Source organism: Pyrus communis, chromosome 11, assembly GCF_041283825.1.
Source record: "Pyrus communis isolate YQ-2024b chromosome 11, ASM4128382v1, whole genome shotgun sequence".
In the NCBI taxonomy this organism is placed as follows: domain Eukaryota; kingdom Viridiplantae; phylum Streptophyta; class Magnoliopsida; order Rosales; family Rosaceae; genus Pyrus; species Pyrus communis.
Genome location: NC_142575.1, coordinates 27,530,856 through 27,549,456, shown reverse-complemented (window position 1 = coordinate 27,549,456; position 18,601 = coordinate 27,530,856). Strand labels below are relative to the sequence as shown.

General features: G+C 37.5%; 1 protein-coding gene and 1 pseudogene across 1 annotated transcript; both read right to left on the bottom strand.

Moving 5' to 3' along the window:
- Positions 1-4,619: 4,619 nt before the first annotated feature.
- On the bottom strand, positions 4,620-8,360 carry LOC137743443 (cytochrome P450 CYP72A219-like). The gene is made up of 5 exons (XM_068483334.2): positions 7,931-8,360; positions 7,098-7,315; positions 6,195-6,439; positions 5,646-6,033; positions 4,620-5,203 (listed from the first exon to the last, which is right to left on the bottom strand). Exons 1-5 carry the CDS (start codon positions 8,211-8,213, stop codon positions 4,778-4,780), a joined length of 1,560 nt encoding a protein of 519 aa, XP_068339435.2. The 5' UTR covers positions 8,214-8,360; the 3' UTR covers positions 4,620-4,777.
- Positions 8,361-11,100: 2,740 nt separating this feature from the next.
- Positions 11,101-13,989, bottom strand: LOC137742828 (uncharacterized; annotated as a pseudogene).
- Between the last annotated feature and the right edge of the window lie 4,612 nt (positions 13,990-18,601).

The window sequence follows — 18,601 nt, the reverse complement described above, 5'->3', positions numbered from 1 at the left end:
GGGGTCCAGAAATCATTTCACGCCCAGACGCTGAAGCTTTGCAATTCTGAAGCTCTCAAGCATTCAAACCCCCCCTTCCCCAAACACCCAAAACACTCAAGAAAACTTTGTCAAATCCCATGAAGAACCACTAAGCACCCCTAAACGTGCCTGTTCCTCCATTGCCAAAAGCCCAAACCTTGTGACATTCGTTCATCCAAGATCAAGTTATCGCGATCCTTGGATCAACAACACTTCACATCTACACATTTCGGAGATCGAATCAGATGATCAAGTTGTAAAGAGATTGTAACCCTACAAATTCATTAATACAAACAATTTATTTTGTACACGTGTTCTTGTCTCATTTGTCGCAGGGTTTTCATGTTTACAAATTTGGCACGCCCGGTGGGACAATCTCTACCTTTCATCGCTTTCTCCGTTCAAGAAATCCAAGCACACTTCTAAGTCAATGGCATCAAAGAAAGGATAAGCCTCTCTTGCATCTGAGGCAAGGAGCACCAGCACTTCTACTGCAAGTAGAGAATCCATTGGCAACATAACCTGGAGCAAAGGAAGGCGGTCGCTACTTTTCAACATGTAACTTCAAAGTTAGTGTTATTGAATGAGCAAAGGGAGCGTCAGAGGCGCGCACTCGCCATCAACCTAGCCTCACTGGGGGCACCAAAGCATGCTTCTGTGGCACATAAGATGACGTCCCAAAACGGCCAACGAGATTTTTTATCTTCGAAGAACCCAAGGGAGCACTCATTATTACTGGTTTCATATTCGAACTCAAATGTAGGATCCTATTGCAGATCACCAACCAGCAACCATCATATGAAGACTTTGCTAGCAACCTCGATGTCTATAAGAGATTCTTTGGTTGCGTAAGTCATGATCACCAGTGCCGCCTTCATTGAAGAGCAACTTGCATAGATGAACAAGGAAATCGCAAAGCTGACAAATATCGTCGAGGATAAAGATGCGTAGATCGCTACGCTCATGAGTAGGTTAGAATCACAGCATGATGGAGAAATTGACCCTGACCCAAAGAAGAATCAGCACGACGAGGAGTCTGGCGAGGAAGTAGCACATTATATCGACAAAGCTGGAGAGAAACAAAAGCCAGAGTCTGAAGCTACATCAATGGGCTCTCTTTCCATCCAACAACTTCAAGACATGATGACAAATACCATCAAGGAAAAATATGGATGCACTTTGAGGGATGTACTGATGTACTCGAAGCCATACACCAAGAGGATTGATAGCTTGCGGATGCCGACGGGGTACCAACCACCAAAGTTCATGCAGTTTGACGAAAAGGGAAACCCAAAGCAACACATCGTTCATTTTGTCGAAACTTGAAATAACGCTGGGACTGAGGGAGACTACCTCGTAAAGCAGTTTGTCCATTCTTTGAAAGGAAATGCATTTGATTGGTACACAAACCTAGAGCTTGAGTCCATAAACAATTGGAAGCATATAGAGCAAGAATTCTTGAATCACCTTTACAGCACCCATCGTATCGTCAGCATGATGAAGCTTACAAATACAAAGCAGTGGAAGGATGAGCCAGTCGTTGACTACATCAACTGATGGCGCACTCTAAGTTTCGACTGTAAAGACAAACTCTCAAAGATTTCCTTGATTGAGATGTGCATACAAGGCATGCATTGGGGATTACACTACATTTTTCAAGGCATCAAACCGCAGGAGGAGTTAACCACCCATGCCCACGACATTGAGTTGAGCATCGCCTACCATAGGAAGAAAGAATCGATCGCAGACTATAAGAAAGACAAATTCTTTGGGCATAAAATGGACAAATCTGTGAAGGAGCCTGCTAAGGAAGCAATGGTGGTTAACACGACTCCCGTCAAAATCTCTACAAGAGACAAAAAGAAGGAGGTGAAGTGGAACAAACCTTTTCATGATCAGGAGAGGTACAAGTGCACTTTGAATGAGCTTGAGGAGAAGACTTATCCATTCCTTGACATCGATATGGCTGCCATGTTGAAAGATTTGCTTGACAAGAAGGTGATCGAGTTGCCCGAGTGCAAGCGGCCGGAAGAAATAAATCGAGTAAACAACCCAAGATATTGCAAATATCACTGCATCATTAGTCATTCGGTTGAAAAAATGCTTTGTGCTAAAAGATCTCATCATGAAGCTGGCCTAAGAATGAGTCATTGACTTAGATCTTAATGATGTGGTGGAGTCAAACCATACCACCGACACTTTTGGCTATTTCGACTCAACATCTTCACCTCAATCGCTGGGGGCATGCTCTAAAACCATGCTAGTCAAGCCGAATGAAGTTGAAGGATGGACTCTGTCACTCCAAAAACACCGCGCAAAAAGCATATACCTTGTCCTCAAGTTAACAAATCATGGAGGAGGCAAAGAATCTCTCATCAACCTCCAAAGCAACATAAAAATGTTAAAGATGATGAAATTTCGACACAAAGATCATTCATCCCTATCACGATGCGCGATTTCTTCCCTGAACACTCATTCGATCACTCAATCAAGACTTCTTACTATGAAGATTGTGAGGAATGCCTCTCCAAGATCACTTGACAAAATCGACACCAAAATGTTCGTCGTCCGCACGAGCCTAAAAGGCGACATCGAATGCTATTTGCCTGCAGGAGCTGAAACTGCAACACAGCACCAAACATTCCTTGCCTGCACAAGTCAAAACTGCAAACAACACCAAAGCTCCTCGTCTGTATAAGCCTAAAAGGTGACAACAAATGCTCTTGGCCCATAAGAGCCTAAATTGCATATGACACTTAAAAAAAAAAAAAAGAAAAAAAAAAAAAAAAAGAAGCAAGGTGAAGCTTTGAACATCCAGAAATTCCTCAACCATAAACAAATCCAAATACTCAACATATATGCTTTTCATCAAGCTCGCGGAGAATCAACAAGCACAACAAATACAAGTGTCGATTCATCCCCAACAAATTCAAAAACCACGCACCACGTGAAACTCCTCGTGGTCCCATTTCATTCAAGACTAAGCCTCAATGGCCCTTGAAGAAATGACAAGTCTGATTCAAGATCAAGTGTTAACCACCATTGGATCAAATTCGACTCCAAATAAATGAAGCAAAGTTAAACCTTTGGAGGAAACTGGAAAGCTTTCTAGCCAAAGAAAACACTCATGTTCTTCACTAAGCTCATAGAGAATCAACAAGCACAACTACACATTCTGATTCAACCTCAATAAAGCCGAAGACTACTTGCCATGTGAAGCTCCTCGTGGTCCAATTTCATTCAAGATCAAGCCTTGACAGCCCTTGAAGAAACTTTCAACTCAATTCAAGATCAAGCATCGACGACCCTTGAAGAAAATTCCAGCCCAATTCAAGATCAAGCCTCGACTGCCCTTGAATTGACATCTACATTGAAGGACTTCAAAACACATATTCTACAAGTGACAAGCATATGTATATGATACGCCTTGAAGTAGGGGGCATTTGTAGACATCAAAATTTCGATGAAATAAATGTTTGCCAACGCATTAAAGTTTTGACAGGCTAAGGCACACGTGGTATGCGCCATGTGTCTCACAAATCGTACACATAGATGTGACTCATCAAAATCGGACGAGTCATCAAGAAAGACACATGTTAACATTTGGCAGAAATGAATTGTTTGATTTTAATTTAATTAAATCAGATATTAATTGATGGAGACAAATCATGAACCAGCCCACAAATCAAGTCCTGGTTCTTTCATCAATTAATCAAGCCCACGATCAAGGCTAAATCCATCCGTAGTCAAAGCTTGGAAAGTTTATAAATATTAGGCTCCAAGACAAAGAAAGGGGCTCAAAAATCATTTCACGCCCAGACGCTGAAGCTTTAAAACTTTGAAGCTCTCAAGCACCCAAACACTCAAACACTCAAGAAGATTCGAAAAACCCTTTCTGTTTTTCGTCAAATCCCGTGAAGAACCACTAAGCACCCCTACACGTGCCAGTTCCTCCATTGCCAAGAGCCGAAACCTTGCGGCATTTATTCATCCAAGATCAAGTCATCGCGACCCTTGGATCAACAACACTACACATCTACACATTTCAAAGATCGACTAAGAGGATCAAGTTGTAAAAAGATTGTAACCCTACAAATTCATTAATACAAACAATTTATTTTGTACACGTGTTCTTGTCTCATTTGTCGCAGGATTTTCGTGTTTACAACTAGATCTAGCAAGAATTTAATGTTGGAATGTAAGAAGTTAACAAAATGAAAACATGGGTCTAAGATCACAGTACAGTCTGCATCTGTATTGGAAGAAGACAACTTACCTGCATTTGAAGAAGACACGGATGCTAGGGTTTAGGAAGATAGTCTTCTACTCTCTCTAAGCTACGGACAGTTTTTTGCGTTGAATATAATGTACTTTGTGAAACCAGGGACAAACCTATATATAGTGAATAGGGTTTCTCCGAAACCACCTTTTGTAGTTAAAAGAGAGATACTTCATAACATTTTCTTCTTCCTCCATTTATTTTTAAAAGCATTACAAATTAACTCTAGAAACTAATTTATGCAGTATAGCTTGTAGAAAACCCTGATGATCCTTGTCTACCTCTTTGAGTGCGGGCTTCATTATATCCACAGGACATATATGCGGTTCCCCTTTGCTTATTAGAAGTAGTTGGGGAAATTTTCATCTTAAAGATACATATCATACGTACGTTGCATCAAATTATATTTTATCCTTCTCCTAGCTACTACACACTATATGTTCAACAATACATAGAGAACTTCTGACACATAAGTTATCAACGTTTGTGTAAAATGATATGAGCACCAAACTGTGGCTGAAGCGATAGATTTGAAGAAGGAGCATGAGCATAAGATGGAGAAAGCTCAAATGTAAAGTGTTGTAAAATCAACGATAAGGCCAATTTTGCTTCCACCATTGCAAAGTTTTGCCCGATACAATTCCGCGGACCTCCTCCAAAAGGGAAATACATGAATTTGTTCTTTGTTGCCTTCAAAACGCCTTCCGAAAACCTCTCCGGCTTGAACTCATGTGCATCATCACCCCACAGTTGTTTGTCATGGTGAACTAGGAGGGTGGGTAAGGCAACTTCAACTCCAGCTGGTACAGAATATTTTGAAAGTTGTGTTTCCTTGATTGTGGTTCGAGTCATCACAGTACCTGCTGGGTATAATCGAAGAACTTCATGCAGAATCATGGTCACCTGGGAAATCATGCATTAGATACCAACACACACACACACACACACAACCAAGATAAGTTTTATATTAACAACATAGGGGAAACAATAGAATGCACCAGTGTATGGGATGATCAGTGCATGGGACGATTTAGTTGGATTTGCATAGCTGGATTTTGAATCCAATTTTTCTCATTTAAGCACAGTGCATTCCAATTCCATACACTGCGTGTGCTATAGAAAAACCCAAACATTATAGATTGATATATACAAACTTGAACTTGTGTGTGACTATTTCCTGTCATATAACATTTTGAGTGGAAGACAATTCAGCTAAAAGTGGAGTCATCACCCATTTCATTTCTTTTAAAAGCATGTCATCTTTTAACTGAACTGTTCTTCACTCAAAACGAATCACATAGTCGAAGCAATCTCTCGAAAGTTTTTCTTGATGGAAAACACTTACAACTTTTAGATGAATTATCCCATCAAATTCTGGCTTGTTGCTTCCAAAAACCTGCAAAATCTCTTCTCTTGCACGATCTTGCCAGTTCTGATATTGACCTAGCAAAACCATTGTCCAAACTAGCAACACTGAGGTTGTCTCCTGCCCTGCAAAGTAAAACAGCTTGCACTCCTCGATCACATCATGCATACTCATTCCAACTTTTTTGTTGTTGCCATGTTCTTTGATTTCACTCAAGTTGGACTCCATAAGCACACCTAACAAGTCATCTTTTGTGGCTTCGCCAGCCCTAATCGCATCTTCTCTTTTGTTTATAGTACCCATGAGTAACGCTCTTATCTCTCTGTCAATTTCTTTCATCTTCATGTTTATCTTGGTCGGTAGGAACCTGCAAAAAAGCATTATTAATTCCAATGCTGATATCAAGAAAAAACAAAGGGTTCGACTATAATACTACGTCTCATTTGAATTCATAAGTTTTGAGATTGGGTGGGTTGGATTGATTATGTAACCTTTGGAGGTTGAAAGATGTGAAAACAGAAAATTTACCTCGCTCCTGGAATGTAGACACTTCGTATAACTTTTATTGCAAGTTGTGCTTGCTCTTTCAAAAGTTGAAATATTTTTCTTCCTTCTTTGTAGCTACTTCCAAATGCTGTTCGAGAAATCACATCGGCTGTCATATTTTGAAAGTAGGGCCACACATCCAACTCACAAGAACCCTCTTTCAACATCAAGCTCTCCCATTCCACAATCATCTCGCTGCAACTTTGGTAAAATTCAGGCAACATACGCTATAGAAAACAAGAGGAAAACATAAATTTTCAACAATAATTATATATGAAACATAATTAATACACATCTAATTTGCTCAATCAATATATTTTCCATATGTACATACTTAAAACATGCCTGGATATGGTTATTAACCTACTAAAATTTGTTCCATTCGCATTCAAACATCGTAAAGACAACTTATTTTAAGGTAATAGAAGAATTTCATTCATAAAAAACCAAACAGGTTACACAAACTAGGCATGAAACAAAGGATACGTGGCTCGGAAGAAAACCTATCCCTGGGTAAACCACATGGGAAAAACCCTGGAGGAGGAAAACGAATCACCCATGCCAACAAATTACTCACATAGAACATAATCATCGGAAGTATAAGACATAAGCCAAGAAGGACCAACATCCTCCCAAAAAGAAAGACCATGGACTCTAAGGCTGAGTCCATGAACATCCTAAACAAACACAACTAGGTATATGAAGAGAAGAGTGATGCAATCTAAACACATTTACTGACGACAATGTTGACCACTTCTCTATTACTAGGGAGTTGGGTTGATAAGATATTTACGTTCGCCTATATATAAAAACTATTCTAATTAAATCAATGGTAAAATCTCCAGAAGATTTGAATGAATATTGGCAAGATTGTATGCATAATACCTTTAGCTTCTCTAAATGGAATACTGGGTTGATAATTCTGCGGTGTTTTGCCCATTTCTCACCTTCATACAGTGCAATACCAGTTGCTAGTAACTTGATAAGTGGGTTTGCTTTCGGCTTCGGAAAATCATCCATTTTTGTAAGGAATGTTTTCAGATCTTCTGGATCAGTGATATTCACCCTTGGTGTTGGGCCCATCCAAACAAAAGAATTCTTACCTGCAGTTTTGTTTTTAGAGAACATAAACGTTCAATGTATCATACTACAACCAGAGTAGAGTTGACACATTTGTCCGAAATATACAAAAGATATTAAAGAAAAACAGAAGGAAAAGTCAAGAGCATGAATTGTGGAGATCTATCTAAGATATTTGAGTGCACAGCTAGTTTTAACACCTTAGACTTTTCCCATCGACTTCAATAAGTGAAGACTTATGTGTCACAAAATTTATCGGGTCATTGAAAATGTCTTATCACATTTAATTATGTTGTGCATGTAAATCTGAATTGCGAATCTAGATATATATCATTTATAATTTAGCATCATAGCTAATTATGTTATAGTTTGGTAAGTGAAAACTATCATAGAAAGGTGCAAATTACTGACATATTTACTTCAAATGAGAAAAAATCATAAATTTCAAGAAGAAGAAAAAAGAATAAAATTGAGATCAACTAGTATTGGAGTATAGATTTCAAAGTGATCCCACTTTTTCGATTCTATATGTGTTTTAACAACGGACAAAAGTGAACAGTCCAAACCTTTTCAATTCTTATTTCTTGAAAGTAAACATTATATATATGTAGATGTGAAAAGATACATGCTTGACATACCGCAATTTTTTACTAATTGGTAGTCGAAAGGGACAACTCGTGGGGCTATGTCATGGGAGAGGCTCACTGGTTTAGAATATGCTTGATTTATCATCGTGGAGATTTCTTTCATGTCTCCTGTGTAAAACCTGTACGAGTTTCCGGTAAGGCCTTGCTGCCTCAGATATCTTTCCAGTTTCTTTGGCCTCAGCCACAACCAGTTCAGCAACCTCCATGCCCCTGCAATTACTATTACTGTTATCCCCACCAAAACAGCACCAATAGTAGCCACTGATACTTCCATTAGTTTGTGTGTTTCAGACAGAGAAAGAACGGAGAGAGAGAGAGAGAGAGAGAGAGAGAGAGGGAAAATTAATGTATATATATTTCACTTTTATAATTTTGTTTGGCTTAATCTCTGACAAATCAAACCTGTTGCTTCCGTATGTTTACGTTTGTGGTCCAAGTGAGGACTCAAAGACATTACCACAATTCTAAATCAAATGAAACACGGAACTTACTTTGATCCACATATTACGACCATTCGAGGCAACGGATGTCGAAAGATTTTTTATTTTTTAATAAACTTCCCTCGCATCCAATGAATAATTATCACTTTATAAAATAGTGGCATGAAATTATGATACACCGACTTAGGTAGGGATGACAATTCTAATCGTTAAACTCGATAACCGTGCATAACCGTCCAAATGGATTGGATTAGGGTATGGAAATTCGGGTATATTTTGGGTATGGGAAAAAACCTTGAATATTATTCGGTTATGGTTTTGGATATGGTTATAGGGGTCCCCAATGTTGGAGAACAATTTAGAAACAATAAAATAACAGAAATACAGAACCGAAATACTTATACTTTATTATTCAAAAATACTTGTAATACAGAATGCAATTATGTTATAGTAACAAAAAATTAAAATGATACTAACTTGAATGAATTGAAGGTAGAGGCTAGCGCAAACGCTATGTCCTTCGAACAGTATTTCCGTCTCACTCGTGTGCTTGTGGTTCTACAACGTCTGCTCGACCAGGATACAACTACCTAATTCTACAACCCGCACTGGATTATAGAACTCTAGCGAATTGCTTTGTGTGTTGACTTTCTGGAAATTTTGTACGGAAGACAAGGGGGAAGAAAAAGATGATTTTTGATGGAACTGAGGACTCCAGTTATATAGGCTCTTTCATACATCTTCAAACACATTTTGGATGTATCTGAAGCTATACAACTCTTTCCAAAGAGTTGTTTCTATTAATCAAAACGTTTTTAATTAATTTCATTAAAAACTTAATTCGAAATTAAAACTAATTGATGAGATTACTTTTAATTCCTTGGCCCCAAGGCCCTTGTTTTGATTAATTAATATTAATTAATATTAATATTATAGTATAATCATCAAGCCTAATCCACACAACCATAAGACCCAAGCCTTCAATCCATTTCCAAATAGTCCAAGTTCTAATTACTAAGAAAAAGGAATAAGCCTATATAAAGGCTAGTGAAAAAATACTGTTGACCAATGTGGGACAAAAAGGTCTCAAACTCCTACAATACCCCACATTTGAGATGACTCTTTGGTCCTAGAAACACTAAGATATGAGAGTAAACAATAGATGTGACATACATCAGGAGAGGTGTCTTTTGAACTTGAACTTACCTTAGTATATACTTATCGGATTTACTAGATGACGCAGTGAATATAAAATCTTGAACTATTCATCTCCGTAGTAAACCAAGACAATAAGCAAAACATATGCCACATTTACACATCACAAATTCATACGTTTGTGTTCTTTTTGGTCCTGAACAAATCCTAGATTCATGAGAGCTTTAGAGAATGTAGCCATGTAATTCTCATAAATGCGACCCCACATTTACTCTCATATAGGTGATATTGATTAAGAATAGGCTGCTACTATTCCACTTGATTTATAAGTATCAATATCATTAAACTAATGTATCCTACATCATCTGCAGTCAACACACTTCTTCCATCATAGGAATGGGTATGTAAGTGTGTTTCTTCTTGAATCTAGCCAAACCAGTTTGCCTATTGAACCTAGACCATAGGATTTCCAATCAACTAGGTTAGGTTTCCATTTGACAGTTTCATTTTACTCTATTGGCTTTAAACTCATTCCCTTCGATGTATGCTTAACTTGCTTTCTAGACAAACCTTTAGTAAGCGGATCCGCAATATTATCTTTTGACTTAACATAGTCAATACAAATTACACCACTAGAGAGCCATTGATTTATTGTATTATGCCTTCGTCTAATTTGTCTAGACTTCCCATTGTATACACTATTTTTAGCTCGATATTGTGTAGCTAAACTATCACAGTGCATACATATTGCTGTTACAGGTTTAAGCCATATGGGAACATCCTCCAAAAATCTCTTAGCCACTCAGCTTCTCCTCCAGCCATATCAAGAGCTATAAATTCCGATTCCATAGTTGATCGGGCTATGCATGTTTGTTTAGAAGATTTCCAAGATATTGCTGCTCCTCCCAAAGTAAATACATATCCACTTGTGGATTTTGTATCATTACTATCCGATATCCAATTCGCATCAGTAAATCCTTCAAGCATAGGAGGATACCTTGTATAATGCAATCCATAATTCATTGTATGCTTTAAGTATCTCAATACTCGAATTAAAGCTTCCCAATGATCATGCCCAGGATTACATGTATATCTACTCAATCTACTCACTGAATATGCTATATCAGGCCTTGTACAGTTCATAATGTACATAAGACTTCCAATAACTTATGAGTATTCACGTTGAGATATAGCATCACCTCTATTTTTCTTAAGTTTGCTATTGGCATCAAAAGGAGTAATTGCATCTTTACTTTGCAAATGACCATATTTTCTAAGTGTAGCTTCTATATAATGGGACTGTGTAAGAATATATCCTTCTTGGTTTCTTTTTATTTTTACATCAAGAATCACATCAGCTAATCCAAGATCTTTCATATTGAAACTTGATTTCAATATCTTCTTGGTCCAATTTATTATCTCTTTGTTAGTTCCCATTATAAGCATATCATCTACATATAAACACAACATAACGCAAGCATTATTTTGAGTTTTTGTGTAGACACACTTATCACACTCGTTTATCTTAAAATCGTGTGTTATCATAACATGGTCAAATTTTTCATGTCATTGCTTTGGAGCTTGTTTAAGCCCATATAGTGATTTCACAAGTTTACAAACTTTGTGCTCTTGACCTTTAACCACAAACCCCTCGGGTTGTTCCATATATATTTCCTCATCTAAGTCTCCATTTAAGAATGCAGTCTTTATATCCATTTGATGTATTTCCATGTTATGGAGTGCAGCTATAGCAATCAACAGTCTTATTGACGTAATTCTCGTTACAGGCGAGTATGTATCAAAGAAATCCAAACCATGTTTTTGACGGTATCCTTTAGCTACCAAACGAGCCTTATATTTGTCAATCGTACCATCAGGTTTTAATTTCTTCTTAAAGATCCATTTGTACCCAATTGGCTTATTACCAGGGGGCAAATCGACTAATTCCCATGTATGATTTTGCATAATGGAATCTATCTCACTGTTAACTGTATCCTTCCAAAATGGAGTTTCAGGAGTGGACATGGCCTCCTTGAATGATTGAGGTTCTGTCTCGGTTAATAAGGTCACAAAATCAGGCCCAAAGTCCTTTCGAATTTTTGTCCTTTTACTCCTTCTAGGTTCAAGTTCTTCTTTTTCTTGAACTCTAGACGAGGATGAACCATCATCATGTTCTCTAGGTTCGTCATTAACCTCAGATACATCATCATGTAATCTCTTTTTCAATAAATTAGACTTGCCTATTTTGTATGGAAATATATCCTCAAAAAATATTGCATTTATAGATTCTATAATAGTATTGACATGTATATCACTGACTTCGGAATGAAAAACTAAGAATCTATAAGCTGAACTATTAGATGCAAAACCAATAAAAACACAATCTATAGTTTTAGGCCCTAATTTTGTTTTCTTTGGCAATGGGACTTGTACTTTTGCCAGGCAACCTCACACTTTAAGCAATTTAAACGTTGGGGTTCTTCCTTTCCATAATTCATATGGTGACTCCTTTCTCGTTTTAGGTGGAATTCGATTCAAAATTTTATTTGCAGTAAGTAAAGCTTCACCCCACAAATTGTGTGGAAGCCCAGAGCTATTCAACATAGAATTGATCATGTCTTTAAAAGTCCTATTTTTCCATTCGGCAACACCGTTTTGTTGTGGTGTGTAAGGGGCTGTTGTTTGATGAATTATGCCATGTGTGGCACAAAATTCAGCAAAGGCATGAGACTCATATTCTCTTTCGCTATCGGACCTTAAGACTTTAATCTTCTTGTTAAGTTGATTCTCAACTTCTGCCTTATATGTCTTAAACGTATCCAAGGTCTCATCTTTACTATGAAGTAAATAAACATAACAATACTTACTGAAATCATCTATAAATGTTACATAATAGTTCTTTCCACCAAGAGTTGGATATGATCTAAAATCACACAAGTCACTATGAATTAAATCTAATAAACCATTGGACTTTTCATGCACTGATTTAAAGCTTTGACTCGCAAATTTCGATTATGTACAAGTCTCACATTTAACATTATCTAGATAATTAATTTTGGGCAGCAAACCTAAATTATGCATTCTAAAAAGTGAACGAAAATTTACATGTCCTAACCTAGAGTGCCATAAATTAGACGAATCAACAATATAAGCAGAAGCATTATTTATTTCATTCATAACATTAGCAAGTACATTTAGTTTGAATAATCCATCAGCAAGGTAACCCTTCCCTACAAACATTCCCCCTTTAGTTAGTACAAACTTATTGGACTCAAAAACTAGTTTGAATCCTTTATTACTAATGAGAGGACCAGAAACAAGATTCTTCCTTATATCGGGGACATGTAGCACATCAAGGAGGGTTAATTCCTTTCCAGAAGTGAATTTCAGAACACATTTCCCTATTCCAGCCACAACAGATGCAGATGCATTTCCCATAAACAGCTGCTCGTTTCCCTCGATTTTCTGGTACGAAGAGAACATATTTCTGTCACCATACACATGGCGAGTTGCACCAGTATCTATCCACCAATCAGCGTGATCAGATACAAGGTTTATTTCAGAAATCATTGCAGCCAAAGCATCCACATTGTTTTCAATCAGGTTTGCGCGGTTGTTGTTGCCTTGATTTCCAGGACCTTGATCCCTTCGATAGCGACATTCTTGAGCCCTATGGCCTTACTTTCCACAAACCCAACAACTTCCCTTGATTTTCTTGAAGTCTTTGCCTTTCGCACCAGAGACAAAGTGTTTTTCCTTCTTCTTAGTTTTCTGGAACTTCGGCCTTTGCTTTGATGAACTTCCTTCAACAACATTCGCCTTGGCTTCCATACTCGAAACCAGGCCCTTCTCATTCTTTCTGTTATATTCCTCTATTCTCAACCTTACAATGAGATCCTCAAGGGTCATCTCTTTACGTTTGTGTTTGAGATAATTCTTGAACTCTTTCCAAGAAGGTGGCAGTTTTTCTATAAAGGACGCCACTTGGAAAGACTCATTGATCACCATCCCTTCAACATGAATGTCATGGATGATTTTCTGGAGATCTTTAATTTGAGAGACAACGGACTTGGAATCCACCATTTTGTAGTCCAAAAATTTGCCCACGACAAATTTCTTCGAACCAGCATCTTCAGTTTTATATTTTTTCTCAAGTGATTCCCAAAGTTCCTTGGCTGTTTTGCATACTACATAGACATCATACAATGAATCATCTAATGCATTGAGAATATAGTTTCTGCAGAGGAAATCATTATGATTCCAGGCATCTATAGCCGTTAAAGTTTCTGCAAAAAAAATATTTTCTCCATCTGCAGTAGGTACAGTCTCGCGCAGAACATTAGCCAAATTCAAAGTTGTCAAATAAAACAGCATCTTCTGCTGCCATCTTTTGAAGTCTCCACCCTTAAATTTCTCAGGCTTCTCAGAATGAGATTTAGTTCCCGATTGTTCCATATTGTTCGAAGATTGTTGGAGAACAATTTAGAAACAATAAAATAACAGAAATACAGAACCGAAATACTTATACTTTATTATTAAAAAATACTTGTAATACAGAATGCAATTATGTTATAGTAACAAAAAATTAAAATGATACTAACTTGAATGAATTGAAGGTAGAGGCTAGCGCAAACACTATGTCCTTCGAACAGTATTTCCGTCTCACTCGTGTGCTTGTGATTCTACAATGTCTGCTCGACCAGGATACAACTACCTAATTCTACAACCCACACTGGATTATAGAACTCTAGCGAATTGCTTTGTGTGTTTACTCTCTGGAAATTTTGTACGGAAGACAAAGGGGAAGAAAAAGATGATTTTTGATGGAACTGAGGACTCCAGTTATATAAGCTCTTTCATACCTCTTCAAACACCTTTTGGATGTATCTGAAGCTATACAACTCTTTCCAAAGAGTTATGTCTGTTAATCAAAACGTTTTTAATTAATTTAATTAAAAACTTAATTCGAAATTAAAACTAATTGATCAGATTAATTTTAATTCCTTGGCCCCAAGGCCCTTGTTTTGATTAATTAATATTAATTAATATTAATATTATAGTATAATCATCAAGCCTAATCCACACAACCATAAGGCCCAAGCCTTCAATCCATTTCCAAATGGTCCAAGTTCTAATTACTAAGAAAAATGAATAAGCCTATATAAAGGCTAGTGAAAAAAATACTGTTGACTAATGTGGGACAAGAGGGTCTCAAACTCCTACACCCAATCCATATCCGTACCCAAATTCGAACCGAATAATATATAATATTAAAGTATTATATAATGTGTGTGTGTGTGTATTCATAATTCACCGAATCCATTACCTTGATAATACAAAAATTGCATTGTGTGAGTTGCATTTTATGGCAAAGTTCAATAGTTTTGATATGAATCAAAATCTATGAGAATTTGATGGTATTTATGGACGATATCAAAGATCAACCAACATTATCAATGTTTAGCTTTGATTTTCATGCTAAATATTTAATAACGAAAGTAATATTTACTAAATTATCATGCATCAATTGGGTGAATATATTTTTTGTACTAACGAAGATGGATATAACCGTTAACCAATGGGGAATCCGTTATCCGGTGGGTATGGTTATGGATAATACCCGATGGTTAATTTGTGGTTATAGATATGGTTAATTTTCGTGGTTATGGGGATGGATGTAGCATTTCCGTCCCCAAACCGATCCATTGCCATCCCTAGACTTAGGCTAATAATTAATAATTCTAAAAGAAAAACGCGACATAAAAAGGTAATGTCTTTATTAAAGCATTAAGGGCAAAAGACTATTTACTACCTCATGTTTCGTGGTTTTCAACATTTAGTACATGAAGTTTTTTTTGTCCCCAGAGTCATACCTAAAGTGTAAATTTTGGGACAGTCTCATACATTCGTTAGTCAAACTATTAAGTCTCCCGTTAACTGTGACATGGTGCCCTTGTTGACAATGACTGGGTGCCACGTGTCATCCACGTGGAAATTAAAAATGAATTATTTTATAAAATAAAATAAAAAATTTATATTAAAAAATATATATACCTTCATCTTCCCCAAATCCCACCCTCCCATCACCCACCTCTTCGTGTTCCCCAAATCCTACCCTCATTCGCACTTAGCCAGCCTCAATCAAACCCCCCAAAATGTCCAATCTACAACTAAAGACTTCATGCACCCTCTCTGCCACCCTCCCTTCCCAACCCCCTCCCTCATTTTCCCTCCCTTATTCTCTTCCCTGCACCTACCTCCTTACCGAAGCCCCAACAAAGCAGCACCTCTAGGTCCCATTTCGCTCACTACTCCTGCCAGAAACCGACCTCGACCTATGACGCCGCCGCTTCTTCGCACTAGCTCCTTCACTGTGCTTTTGGAACTTCCACCGACCCATACTTCTCCACCTATCGCCAGAACCTAACCCCCCAACCCATCGTCATTTTTATCTTTCCCTATAGTGCTCTGCTTTGCTTTTTGGGTTTTGGATTTTCAAAACCATCAAACACCTAAAAAACGACCAAATTTTGAATCCAACACGCAAATTCAATCCCAGCTTATCCTCAAATCAAAACCCACCAAATTCTTCAAGTTTTCGACCAAACGGGTCGCACGCCCAACACAATGACGCTGCCACCTCTCCAAGTACCCCCACATCGTCGGAATCAGCCGTAGCCATTTGGTTTGGGGTTCAGCCGCGTCAGCGAGAAATCGAAGTCGAAGCCAAATGGGTTGAAAATATTTTGGGGATTAGGGTTTTTCATGCTAGGTTTGCTCAATTTTTCTGAAAATTAAAATTTTTTGGGGATTAGGGTTTTTGCAAAGGTCAGAATAGTGGGTAGAGAGAAGGGAAGGGAGGTAAAGAAGGTGGAGATGGAGTTGGTTGGGTACAAAGGGATCAGGGGAGGGAGATGTGTCGAGATAGTCGAAAATCAGTAATGAAGAGGAGCATCGGAGAAATCTTTTAGTCATGGGTTGTCGTTTTGGCTGTGGGTTATTGTTTCGGGAGTGAGCTTGGATCTGAGGGAAGAAGGAAAGGAGAGTGCGGGTTGGGGGAGACTGGTTTTGGTGGTGAAGAAAGGTTGAGGGAGAAGGTGCGAGTTGCAGAGGGAAGAAGGAAGGTTGGGGGAAACTGGTTTTGGTGGTTGGAGTGAGCTTGGGGGAGGTTTTGGGGAAGAAAGGGAAGAAGGAAGGGAGGGGGTTGGGGGAGGTAGAAGACGGGTGGGTGATGAGAGGGTGGACACAGGTGGGATTTAGGGAAGATGAAGGTTTTTTTTATTTTTTATTTATTTTTTAATTTTTTAATTATATTTTTTTTTTTTATAAAATAATTTTTTTTTTAATTTCCACGTGGATGACACGTGGCGCCCAGTCATTGTCCACATGGGTGCCATGTCACAATTAACGAGAGACTTAACAGTTTAACGAACGTATGAGATTGTCCCAAAATTTACACTTTAGGTATGACTCTGGAACGAAAAAAACTTGATGTACTAAATGTTGGAAACCACAAAACTTCAGGGTAGTAAACAGAGTTTAACTCAAGCATTAAATATTGGAGAAAATTAAGTTGACTTGAAGCAGTGCAGCTATGCAGGTTAGTAGATGCATCAATCAAGGAGGACGGTAAGCAACGCCTGAGCTAGCTGTTGGATGTATTTACATATAAAATATGAGTGATGATTCTTTGGCATCATTGACAAAAATAAACACTTCTTTGGCATCGCACATCATATGATGTGTAATCAAATTACTTATGTTATAATACGCACCATAATTATTGATGTATCATAAGCTTTATATGCATACTCAAGTTCTCATGTTATTATAAGAAAGACTTATTTACAAAATGCCCTCGAACACGTTTCTCAAGTTTAAGTATCACTTTACCTCTATTTGCGTAACCACATCACTTTTCTCCTTCGACTTATGTGTTTCACATTCGTCAAGTTCATCCATTGACTCGTAAACTTTCGATCATGCATGGAATACTCGATTAAGGGTTCTGCATCATCAATCATGCATGGAATACTCGATTAAGGGTTCTGCATCATCAGTTAGATAATTAGTTAAATGGTTGTACAAGTCAACAATGTAGTTAGCAAGTTTGTTAGTATTTGGTTAAAGTTGTTAGGATTTCTATTATAAAAACAGAGTATGTAATCATCATTCTTTTAAGTTAATATACATATCTCATTTCTCGGTGTAAACTCTCTCTCTAATTCTTCTCCCACATTTCTCTTTCTTTTTGTAAAACTTCATCTCCTGGTTTTGTGATTGTTCATCTCTGCTACTTCTTCAGTGTAGTTAACAATTTATATTACTGATATCATGTACTCTTCTCTAATTTAAGTTCATCCAGTCTTGTTTCTTTCAATCATTTTTTTTGGAGAAACTCAAATTATTCGGGTCAATTCCATCCACTTGGATCAATATTGTCCGCCCATCCTCCTCCTCGGTCCATTTGATTGCCTCCTTCTCCCAGTTGCTTCATAATCTGCGGAATTTTTTTTATAAAAACAGGTATAATTTAAGTTCTCGTAAAGCATATGGTGGTGTCATATATAATGCATGAAAAAAGGAAGCAAACATAAGTGTTAAGCAATCTGTTTTGTGGTGTGAACAGATATATACTTAAATTGTGCTTAGACCTAACACATTTCGATTAGTTGTATTTGTATGTAAACCTACTTCAAAAATACGATCATGGTTAGAAAATTGGCTTTTAATATCAATACTATGTATTTTTCTCTGAAAATAACTCTTTATTTGTGGCAGGACCAGACTAATTGTGAATTTGTAATTCACAAGTTGAAGCTCAAAGGAAAATTTGAAGACATTAGATATAAATCAAATGAAATGCTGAAGATTTTGTCGTCTCTGGGCTCCCCCTGTCGTATCTTCATCAATCGTTCCCACTATGACCCGAAGATACTAGAAAGATGAAAAGAAAAATGCAAATCGACGTCGTACGTCCCTGGTTCTTCTTAATAAATGGGAGATGATCCAAAGTCATTCCACCTTGTTTATTTCATATCAAGAGAAGAATGATGGAGGGACGTCG

Bases quoted from the DNA above. Each gene is read 5' to 3' on its own strand.
- LOC137743443 (XM_068483334.2), bottom strand. From the start codon at position 8,213: ATGGAAGTATCAGTGGCTACTATTGGTGCTGTTTTGGTGGGGATAACA. The intron at 7,316-7,930 runs GTATGTCAAGCA...ACAAAACTGCAG, and splicing joins CCAATTAGTAAAAAATTGCG to GTAAGAATTCTTTTGTTTGG. The intron at 5,204-5,645 runs GTAAGTGTTTTC...ATGATTTCCCAG, and splicing joins GGATAATTCATCTAAAAGTT to GTGACCATGATTCTGCATGA.